The sequence below is a fragment of the Monoraphidium neglectum genome, assembly GCF_000611645.1.
Source record: "Monoraphidium neglectum strain SAG 48.87 unplaced genomic scaffold scaffold02016, whole genome shotgun sequence".
Taxonomy (NCBI): domain Eukaryota; kingdom Viridiplantae; phylum Chlorophyta; class Chlorophyceae; order Sphaeropleales; family Selenastraceae; genus Monoraphidium; species Monoraphidium neglectum.
In genome coordinates, this window is record NW_014011612.1 from 1 (window position 1) to 10,845 (window position 10,845).

Consider the following 10,845-nt stretch of genomic DNA (forward strand, 5'->3'; position numbering starts at 1 on the left):
CCCCTCCCCCTCCGCACTGCCCATGCCCCTTGTACATGCAAGCAGCCCGGGCCGTTTGGGTGCCCCCCCACCTCCCAGCTGTAGCGCGCTGCGTCGTCCTCCCCTGACAGGAAGGCCTGGGCCAGATGGTCGCGGCTGCTGCCGGGCAGCGACCTGCAACGGAGGGGAGGGCGAGGCGGCAAGGGGCCCAGCCGGGGCGTTGGCGGCTGGGGGGTGCGCAAAGCAGGGCCTGCTGTGCGTGGTGGGGTCGGGGTCTGCGTCTGGCTGCAAGGCGGAGGGGCGCGGCGGAAAAGAGGGGAGCGCCAAGGGTGGCGCCGCGGCCAGTCGACCCCACGCGGCGTGTGCCCTGTTGGCAACACCCCTGATTAGTTGTGTGTGTGTGTGTGTGTGTGTGTGTGTTTGGGGTGTGTGTGTGGGGAGGGCGGGAAGCTCACGCGAAGCTATCGTCGTCGGGGTGCGCGTCCATCTTGTCCCCGCCCTCGCCGTCGGGCGCTGCAGCCAGGGGCCTCAGGTAGAACGCGTAGAGCTGCACGATATTGGGGTGCCTGGGGGTAGCAGGGTTTCGGGCCCGTTTTCAGCAGTTTGTCGGCAGGTGTGTGTGTGTGTCTGTGTGTGTTAAACAACACAAATGGGAGAAGCATGGGGGCCAAGGGAGTGCGGGGCTGCAGGGCGGACGCGGCAGGTTGCCCGTGGGTTGGGGCACGGCCGTGTTCTTTGGGCAAGGCACGCCCTGTGCGCGCTTTAGTGTGAACGCGAGCGCGCGCGCACACACACACACACACATGCACACACACACAAACGCATGCAATTACTTACAAGCCTTTGAGCCTCCACATCCACGAGCACGCATGCGCTTGTGTGCACGTGTGAATGCAAAAACACACATACACGAACATACATCAAACATGTTCCTGTCGTCTTCAACAGTTATGCCAACCCTAGCTTAAAAACACACACACACACACACACACACACACACACACGCGCGCGCGCGCGCACACACACACACCCACACACACACACAAAAACACACACCCGCGCGCGCACACACACACCTGAGTCGCGCGCTGATGGCTGTCTCCATGATGGCCATCTTCTCCCGCTTGGCGGCGCCGCTCATGCCGGCCGGGAACAGCATGCGCTTCACAGCCACCAGCGTGCCCTTCCACCACGCACGGTACACCTGGAAACAGTCGGAGCGGCGCAGGGCGGCACAGGAAGTGAGTCGCAGCACAGCGCTGCACGGCGCGGCACTCGTAGGTGAAGGGGGGCGAATGGGTGAGAGCTTCTGGCTGCACGGGATAGGCATCTGCTGCGCCCGGCCCTCGTCTGGCGCCCCGTCGCGACCCCCACCGGCGCCCCCTGCGCCGCCTGCCGCGTGCTCACTCGCGACCTCGCCCGCCGCTCCAATCCGCACGCACTCCATGCCTCCCCCAAAACAACTGCAGCCACCCCCCAACCCTAACCCCTAAACCCTGGGACCTAACACCCTGCTCCCCCACCCATCATCCTGAGCACCACCACCCACCATCCCAAACGTCCCCTCCCCCAGCACTGACTCGAGCACCAGGTCCCCTTGGATGTCCCGCGACGTCCCCGCCTCGTGGAGCGCCTGCACCGCGCGCGCCGCGCTTTCAAACTGCTGCCGCTGGTGCCGCTGACGCCCCGCGTCCTGTGAACCCCCGCCGCCGCCGCCGCTCGCGCTCGCCGCAGCTGCGGCAAAGGCGGCGGCGGCGCCGCCGCCGCGGAAAGGTGCGTCGTAGGCGCCGCGCAAGGGGCTGCGCGGCGCCGCGACCGCAGAGGGGGAGCCGGGCATGAGGCCAGTGAGGACGATGGGGCCGCCCGTGCTGCCGGTGGCGCCGACGGCCCAGGGGTCGGGCCGCACGCGCGCCACGAACAGGCTCGCCTCCCGCGCGGCACAGACGCTGCACAGGGCGCCGGTGCGGCAGGGGACGCCGTCAGGGGGGTGCGTGTGCGCGTGCGCGTGAGCTGCGGCGGCGCCGCCGCCGGCTTTGGCGCCGTCCTCAATGTCGCCGCCGCCGCTTGAGGGCTTGAGGCTGCCGCCGCGCCGCCACGGCGGCAGGAACCCAGAGGCGGCGCCCTTGCCAGCCACCTTGGCCCCGGCGTCCCCGCGCCGCTGCAGGGCGCGCGCGGCGAGGAAGGCGGACGCCGCGAGCAGCAGCAGCAGCGCCGCGCCGCCCACGACCCAGCCGACGATGGCGGCGGCCAGTAGCTTGCTCCCGGCCCCGCCTGGGGGAGCCGCCGCAGCGGGCGCTAGGGCAGGGTCGAACGACAAGGTCACATCCATGAAAATGTAATAAGGGGCTGCCCGACCGCCTCCGCTGCTGCGGTTACTGCTGTTGCTGCTGCTCCTGCTGCTGCTGCTGCTGCTGCTGCTGCTGCTGCTGCTGCTGCTGCTGCTGCTGCTGCTGCTGCTGCTGCTGCTGTTGCCGTCCCTGGGCACCGAAGTTGCGCGCAGCCGCCGCCGCCCCGAGCCGGCTGCGCCTGCGAGGCTGCCCCAGACCTCCGCCGCGCTCGCCGCCAGCCGCCGCAGCCGCAACCGCTGGACGCCGCCGCGCGGCGCGTCCCAAGACGCGTCTGCCGACGTGGGGGGCGCGCCGGCGGCGGGCGCGCGGCGCTGCTGCATGGCCAAGATGGCCCCGCCGGCGCTGGTGATGCCGGGGTCGACCCAAGGTGTGAGGGTGCCCCCCTCAATTTTCACGCCCTAGGAATTGAGGCGCAGCGCCAGTTTAGGCGCCAGGTTGGGTTGCACAGGATTGTGGAAGCCGGCAACCCCAGCCAGCGTGGTCGCGATCACAGCGGCAGCTGCCGCCACCCAAACGGCGGCCTGCCGCTCGTACCACACCCAGCGAGCGCCGCCCAAAACGAACCGCCCGCGCCGTGCGTGGGCCCCGCGCTTCAACGCAAGCTCCCACCGCCGCCCCTCGCGCGGCGCCCTGACCCCAGCCCTCACCTCCAACTGCAACTGCGAGCCGGGGCCGAGCGCAACCCCGGGAACCGCCGGCCACACCGCCGCGCAAGCGGCGGCGCCGCCCGCGCACGGCCGAAGCAGCAGGTTCCCTGACAGCCGCAGCACCGCGCCGCCCGCCACCACGATGACCCCGACGCCGTCCGCGAAGTCAAACTCCATGGGTTGACCGCCGCCACTGCCGTCCGCGTCGACGCACGATCTGATCTCGACCGAGCGCTCGAGCACTATCGGGCCCGGGCGCTCCTCCGGCATGCCGCCGCCGCCCCACGGCCCGCCCGCCGCCGCCGGCGGCGCCAGCCGGACGGGCCCTGTCAGCAGCACCAGCCGCACCGCCGGGTCCTGCAGCGCGCGCCGCAGCTGCCCCGCGTCTGCCGCCGCGACGGCGGCCGTCCCGCCGCCGCCGCCCCCAACGCCGCTGCCGCCCGTCGGGCCCGGGGCCTGGGCGGCCGGGCAGCCAGGCGCTGGCGGCGCCTGCAGCACCTTCAAGTTTGACGCACTGACACGGCCTGCCAGGAGCGTGGACGGGGTGGTGGCACCCTGTGACGCCCACCAGAGGTGTGTACGTCCACCCCCATCCCATTCCCCAACAAAAGCCCCCAGCCAGGCGCGTGGAGAGCGGCCTGGCGGAGCGGCGGCGCAGCCCGCGCTGTCCGACAAGAGCAGACACGTCGAACAGCGCCTACCCACGCCCCGCGCACCCAGCTCACCGCCGGTGGGCGCCTGCGCGCTCCAGTTTGCCACAACCACAACCCCGCCGCCGCCGCCGCCCTTGGCACCCGCCGCGCCCGCGCCGCCCAGCTGCTGCGCCAGCGCCTGCGCGCCCGGCGCCGAAAGCTGCACCCCCAACAATGCGAGCGAGCCGCCCTCGAGAACACGCACGGCCGCAGGTGCGAGCGTCGCGGGGCCGCCGTCCCCGCCGTCCCCCAGCGGCGCCGCCGCCGCGAGCGGACCCAGCAGCGTCAGCGGCTGGCCGAACACCAGCTCGCCGCCGGCGCCCACCACGATCGATCCGACGACTCCCCCCAGGTCCAGTGCTGCGCCGGGGCAGCCGGATATGACCAGCCGTCGCGCCAGCGGCGGCGCCTGCGCGAGCGGCAGCAGCTGGAGCGGCGGCGGCGCCGCCGCCGCCGCGGCCGCGCCGCCGCCGGGGTCGGGCGCCGCGAGGCCAGTGCCGAGCGTCGTGTTTTGGGCGACAAGGGCGCGAAGCGCGAGGGGGTCGGACAGCGCCTCCGCGAAGCTGCCAGTGTCGTAGACGGCGGCCGTCCCGGGCCCCGCCGCAGCAAAGCACCCGCCCGGGTCGAGCAGTAGCACCGAGCGCCGCACCGCGCCGGACACGCCGCCCGTGGCACCGGCTGCGTAGTCGACCGGCACGGCCCGCGCGCGCGCCGGCTGCGCGGGCGCGCCAGCGCCGAGCGCCCCGGCCGTGGCCGCAGACGCCCAGAAGCTGCTCGCCGCGGGCCCGCCGCCGCTGGGCGGCGCGGCCGCGATCAGGACGCAGTCTTCTAGGCGGACCGAGGCCCCGGGGCCAGCTGCATCGATGCCCGCGAGGGGCGAGGGTTGGGGCGGCGGGGCGGCCGCGCCGGGCGCCGGCGGCGCCGGCAGGAAACGCACGAGCGTGAGCCCGCGCAGCGTGATTGTGGCGCCAGCCCTGCGCAGCGGAGGACGGTAGGTACGCAACATGGAGTAACGACGTGAAATCACACCAGAAGCACTGGGCATCGGGTTTACACAGCGGCCAGAGCGCACATGCGCCACGTCCCGCTTCCCCTGTTGCCGCATGCCGCCTGAACCGACCTGGCTAAGACGACGCCTCGCACGCCGTTGGCGAGGTCGAAAACAATCGTGAGAGAGCTGGAGGTTATTAAAACATCCCTATCGACCTCTATCACGCGTGACGCTGCGAGACGGAGATCGATACTGGTTCCCAACTCGACCTCCGAGACCGCCCGGTCCTCCAGCGCTGCGACAAGCTCCCGCGTAGTTTTTACTACGACATGATCGCATGCCGCAGGCGCTATCAACGCCAGCAGGAAAACCAGTGCCCGCATCACGCGGGCCCAGCTGTATGTCAGGGTAACATTTCGTATGTAAGATATTTGACATACAGATGCGTGGACGTGTGGCGCATGCCCGGGGGCACGGGCATCTTGAGCTCGCAGTGCGAAGGCCTGCTGCTCATTGTGTGCTGCAGCTGCTCACTGGAGGTGCGGCAGCCCAAGCCGGACGCTGCAAAGGGTAGTGTACGCTGTTGTCCTCTGATCGCCTTCGAAGCACCACAACAGCCAGCGGTGTCATCCAGCCATGCCCTCGCCAGGCTGCCGACCAGCGTCATGATCACCCGCGTCACCAGGTGGGCGATCGGGCAAATTGTTGGGCCATAGTACTGGGCAATGACAAGCCGCCACACCGTTGACAGAATGATAGTGTCCTGGATGTGAAGACACCACTAAGCAGGGACAGTGCTTGTTTACAAGCAAAAGCCTTGCCCCATGCGCCAAAAACGGCACCATTGCCTTCCAGTAGGACACACAACCTCGCGCTGTGAAGTTGCAGCGTGCGCGTGACAAACGCCCACGTCGTGTCAAACGGGGACGGGCGGCATATAAAAATCACATGGAGCCTTGCCATGCTCCACTTGAAGTGGAGCACTGCAAAAGAGGCTCAAAGCAAGAGGACAGAGTAAAAATCGCCAAACCACCAACAAAACGTCAACACGTTGCCGCCATGCTTGCTTGCAGGTGAGGTGCATGACATACATTGCTCCCTCAGCCCTTGACACGGTAGTAGATGATCAGGATGATGCCCAGCAGCAGGAAGGCACTGAAAGGGGCAGGAGTTCGCGCAAGCAGGGTGGGGAAATGATCAGCGATGGAAAGCGAAATGCATGAAGTGGGGCCCTGTCCAGAACAGGAAGTAGGCTGTGTTTTGGTTTTTCACATTGGCACACACGCGCGCACAGCAACATCCAAACACACACATGCGCATGTGCATGCCTGCATGGAATTGCACAAATCTGTCTGTGCCGGCATGGGCACACACACACACACACACACACACACACTCACACACACACACACACACACAAACACCAGCAAGCACACGCGCACACTGACACACACATACACACATGCACCCACGTCATCACGCAGCACGCACACATGCGCACGCACCTGATGCCAAACATGATGATCTTGTTGGCGATGACGCGCTTTGACATCGAGGACAGCACCCGCCGTGCCTTGCTGATGTTGTCGTCCGCGCCATGCAGCGTGTCGCGCGCGTGGACGATGGTCTCGCGCTGCCGCGCCAGGTCCCCAAGGATGGTCACGCCCAGCTCCTGCGGTGGCAGCGGGGTCGGGGCCGGGGAAGGTAGCCATTGCTACAAGGCCACAACAACGATACCGCGATGGACAGCATAAGCTGTCAAGATCACCGCTCCGAACTTAAACTTGACACACAAACAACAATGCTGACTTGTTGGACACAAAGCAGCACGGGAACAGGACTGCAACACCCGGCCTGCAAGTGCCCTGCCCGGCCCGGAAGTGCCCAGCCGCACCTCTGTCTCTGCTAGCTGCTGCTTGCCGAGCTGCAGCCGCTCTGAGGTCTTCTGCAGCCGCTCAGTGGATTGCAGCATGCGGTCCCGCTGCCCCGCTGACGTGCTGTAGTAGTCCCCGCCCAGGCCCTGAGGGGTTGGGAGGCAGCAGAGACAGCGTCGTGGTCAGCCTGTCCAGCGGTCTCGCGCCCTCATTGACTGGCGCACCACCGCCATGTCCGAGCGCTTATTTCCAGCACGAGTGGCTTCACAGCTGCAGTTGCGCGGCGATGGCTGCACCGCAAGCGTCGCGCAAACCCCCCCCTGTCACGCCAAACATTCCAGAGTGCCGCCACCGCAGCTGCTGCTCCTTGGCAGGTCCGCCGCACCCACCAGCTCTGCGCGTGCCGCGTCACTGGCGCCCGCTGTGGCGGCCGCCTGCTTGAGCTGCTCCCTGAGGCTGGCCAGGTCGGCCTTGTACTCCTTGACCTTCGACGCCAGGGAGCGCGCTTTATCCGCTGGCAGGCTGCGGGCTTCCATGTCCATGCGCTTAATCTGCAGCCGGAGGTGGGGGTCAATGTATGCAAAGGTGGGCGCGGCTCAAGGGTTGGCTTGGGCGCATGTACGCGATGGGCGCGTGCCGGGAAACGCAGTCGCGCGGCGATGCATTGTGAGCAGCGTGCGGCGAGCGCGCACCACGCTGTCCGCCTCCCGCATGTCCGCCTCGATCTCGGTAGCCTTGCTCCGCCGCACATCTGTTGTATGATAGACCAACATATGGGCTTTTAGGGGCCATGGTGGGATAGAGCGTGGCTGTCCAACCTCGTGCAGGCTCGCCAGGGCGCGCACCGAGGGTCACGCCTGTTAGAGCGCCAATCTTTCGGCTGATTCCTGTCGATTTGTTGCAGTAATCCTGCTCATACTGATGAAAAAGCGCTGTGGGATCGTCCATGGTTGCTGCTGCGCTGGATGCGAGCTGCGAGGGCAAGCGTCCCTAAACAACCACTCGGAAAGCACACGCCGGTGCCAAGCGAGCGGCGTAGAAAGCGCAACGAGCCTGGGGGACGGAGTGGAGCAGCTGCTTCAAGTCGTTTTTGGCCGTTACCGTTCTAGAAGTAGATTGTTCTGTGTGTGAAGCAAAAGGATCATGGTACAGTAGGGAGTGCAGCATCGCACGTTTCGTGCTTCCGCCCGTGTGTTGCACACCTGGTGCAGAGCAGCTGCATGCAGCGCAGCGAAGCACTACTCGCACGTTGCTTCCCCGCGCAGGCGTGCAGCCCTCCTAGTTGAAGTAAGGGCAAACCTGAGATGGGTCCCAGGCGTGGCGGCCGCACAGCGGCCGCTGCGGGCCGAGGGGGCAGGAGTGCGGGACACGGCAAAGGCAACAGTGGCGCCGACAGCAATGACGAAGCCCCAGCATGGAGGCAAGGTCCCCGCGCCACGGGAAGCGCAAAGTCGAAGAAGCAATACCTGCAGTGGAAGCGCCAGGTCAGGTCTGAGGCGCGCGAAGACGACGACAGCAGCGACGAAGGGGGAGAGCAGCAGCAGGGGCGTCAGCCGCAGCAGCGCGCCGCCGCCCGCCCCGGCCTGGTGCGGAGGCCGGGGAGCGGCGGCGACGATGACGGCGAGAGCAGCAGCAGCAGCGGCAGCAGCGGCAGCAGGATCAGCAGCGGCGACGTGAGCGACTCAGAGGGTTTCCGCGCTTCCGAGGACGAGGACGAGGAGGGCTCCAGCGAGGGCGACTCGAGCGGCGGCGGCGGGGCCGCCGAGGACGCCGGCGGCAAGACCGCCACCCAGCCCGCGCGCGCCGCGGACGTCGCCGCCGCGCGCGAGCACGCCGCGGACGCGCGCAACATGCCGCCGTCGACCGCGGATATGGAGGCTCCCCTCGTTTACAAACCCTTGGTCGACGTGGCCCCGCCCGGCGACCTCTTTACGCCAAGCGCGGGCAGCAGCAGCAAACCCCCTACCAGCTTAGGCGAGGCCGGAGGCGGCGGCGGCGGCGGCGGCAGCGATGGCCCCGCGCCGCCTGAGCGGATGGCGCGCATCACCGAGGCGGAGGTGGGGTGGACTGAAGAAGGCAGGTGCCTCGGCATGCCGATGCGGCCGGCGTGGCAGGTGGGATGGGGGGTGCACATCAGGGAACGTCGCTGGGAGAGCAGGCCGCTTATTGCCTAGGCACATGCCTCCGCGTGAGGAGCTCTCAGGATCTCATGTGCACAGCAGCGTTCCCCAAGCTTGCGCCACACCCGCACGCAGCCGCACAGCCCCTCGGCCGCACAGCCACGCAGCCGCCAGACTGCGCCGCCGCACGGCCGCCCAGCCGCGCAGCCGCGCAGCCGCGCAGCCGTCGAGCAGCCGTCGAGCAGCGCCGGCGGCCACCTTTTCTCCCGCGCTGCTCATGCCCGCCGCCCCGCCCTCTCCCCCTCTCCCTACCCCTGCGCGTGCGGGCCCCCGCAGGGCGTCGTGCGCACGGCGGAGCAGCTGCATGTGCTGGAGGAGCGCCGGTTCCGGGAGTGGCGGGGCGCCCTCGAGCGCCGCTTCGGCGCGCAGGGGCAAGGGCGCCTGAGCTTCTACGAGACGCGCCTGGAGTTCTGGCGGCAGCTGTGGCGGACACTGGAGATGAGCGACGTGGTGTGCATCGTCGTCGACGCCAGGTCAGCGCCCTCTCTACCAAGTCACACCCTTGCCGACCCACCCTCTATGGGGGGCGTGCGCGAGGGGTGGGGCAGGGGCTGATGTGGGGTGGGGCATGGGTGGTGCTCCGGTGCGGCTGGCGTCTGTTGGGGGCAGCGTCGCGCGTGAGGCGCGGCCTCCAAGGCGGGTTTGACACTGCCATGGGCATCAGGCATGTTAAGGCAGGCCTCTGGGGCCGGCCTTGCCGCATGCGTGGACTGGCGAGCGAGCCTCGCCAGCCGGCACGCACTCGTCGTTGGCCCCATGGCAGCACACTTCATGGCTCTGTATTGTCAACAGCAGACGCGCACCGGCACCGCCATCCTCGTCCAGATTTGACCGTGCGGGCGCCCCTCTGGATGACATCCACACCCTCTCTCCCTCCCCCCCTGTCACAGCGTTTCCCTGCCGCCCCCGCCGGCTCCTCCCACCCCCGGTTTACACCACCTCCCAACCTTCTCCCCTTCACCCGACTTCCCCCCAAAGAAACCCGCTGCTGCACTTTCCCGAGGCCCTTTACGCGCACGCCGGCCACGACCTGGGCCTGCCCATCCTGCTGCTGCTCAACAAGTCAGACCTGGTGCACCCTGCGGCAGCCGCCGCGTGGCGCGCGTGGTTCGAGGCGCGCCACCCGGGGCTGACGGCGCTGGCGGTGTCCGCGGCCAAGGGTGGCGCCGCGGCGACGCAGCGGGCGGTGCTGGGGGCACTGCTGGAGATGCGGATCGCGCGGCGGGGCGGCGAGGCCAGGGTCGAGGACATCGTCGGCCTGGGCCTGGGTGGGTGGCTGTTGCAGGCGGGGACGGGGTGCTGCAGCGCCTGCTGAAGTGGGCTTATCTCAGCAAGAGAGGTGCTTGCAATGTCGTTTTTGCCAACTCTTTTCGCAATGAACACATGCATCGACAGATGCGTTCCTGTGCGCACGCGCACTTGTGCACACACACACACACACACACACACACACACACGCGTGCGCGCGCGCACACGCACACACACACACACACATACACACATACACACACACACACACACACACACACACGCACGCACACATGCACGCACGCACGCACGCACGCACACACACACACTCACACACACACACACACCCCACAGACAAGCTCATCCAAGAGTCGCTGCGCCGCAACACCCATGCCAAGCGCCACACCATGCCCGTTAGAGGCCTGGCCACCGGCCGTGGTGGCGGCCAGGGCAGCAGCAGCGAAGAGGGCGAGGACGCCGACGAGCTGGGGTGGAGCGTGAAGGGCACCAAGGCGTCGAAAAAGGACGCGCAGCGGCGCAAGCGGCGTGCCAACCACGCGCAGAAGGACCGCGCCGCACGGCCCGCCGCGGCGGCGGGGGCGGCCGACCCTCAGCCTGGACCTGGTGATGGTGGCGGCGGCGAGCACGAGGCGATTGCAGGGGTGTCTGACCCGGAGAGGGGGAAGGGCGAGGAGCGCGGGGAGGGGGATGCGGACGACCCGTTGCAGGAGGATTTTGAGCGGCTGACCATCGAGGGCCAGCTGCGCCGCCTCAGCGCCTCCCAGCCCGGCGCCGCCGCCGCAGCCGCCGCGTGCGCAGCCGGCGCGGGCTCCGGCGCCGAGGGGCGGTCGGCCGCCGGCTGCGCCGCGCGTGCGTGCGCTTCGGC

General features: G+C 68.5%; 3 protein-coding genes across 3 annotated transcripts; 1 reads left to right on the forward strand and 2 right to left on the reverse strand.

The window, feature by feature from the left end:
• Positions 1 to 430: 430 nt before the first annotated feature.
• Positions 431 to 4,672, reverse strand: MNEG_9662 (hypothetical protein; the record flags this gene model as incomplete). The annotated part of the gene is made up of 5 exons (XM_014041864.1): positions 431 to 545; positions 1,056 to 1,183; positions 1,529 to 2,725; positions 2,975 to 3,498; positions 3,700 to 4,672. 5 exons carry the CDS (start codon positions 4,670 to 4,672, stop codon positions 431 to 433), a joined length of 2,937 nt encoding a protein of 978 aa, XP_013897318.1.
• A 1,085-nt stretch (positions 4,673 to 5,757) lies between these two features.
• Positions 5,758 to 7,073, reverse strand: MNEG_9663 (Vesicle transport v-SNARE 13; the record flags this gene model as incomplete). Its single annotated transcript, XM_014041865.1, has 4 exons — positions 5,758 to 5,812; positions 6,163 to 6,329; positions 6,552 to 6,677; positions 6,921 to 7,073. 4 exons carry the CDS (start codon positions 7,071 to 7,073, stop codon positions 5,758 to 5,760), a joined length of 501 nt encoding a protein of 166 aa, XP_013897319.1.
• Positions 7,074 to 7,835: 762 nt separating this feature from the next.
• Positions 7,836 to 10,698, forward strand: MNEG_9664 (Guanine nucleotide-binding protein-like 1; the record flags this gene model as incomplete). The annotated part of the gene is made up of 5 exons (XM_014041866.1): positions 7,836 to 8,588; positions 8,988 to 9,184; positions 9,690 to 9,979; positions 10,314 to 10,583; positions 10,688 to 10,698. The coding sequence occupies 5 exons, from the start codon at positions 7,836 to 7,838 to the stop codon at positions 10,696 to 10,698; spliced, it is 1,521 nt and encodes a 506-aa protein (XP_013897320.1).
• Positions 10,699 to 10,845: the final 147 nt, after the last annotated feature.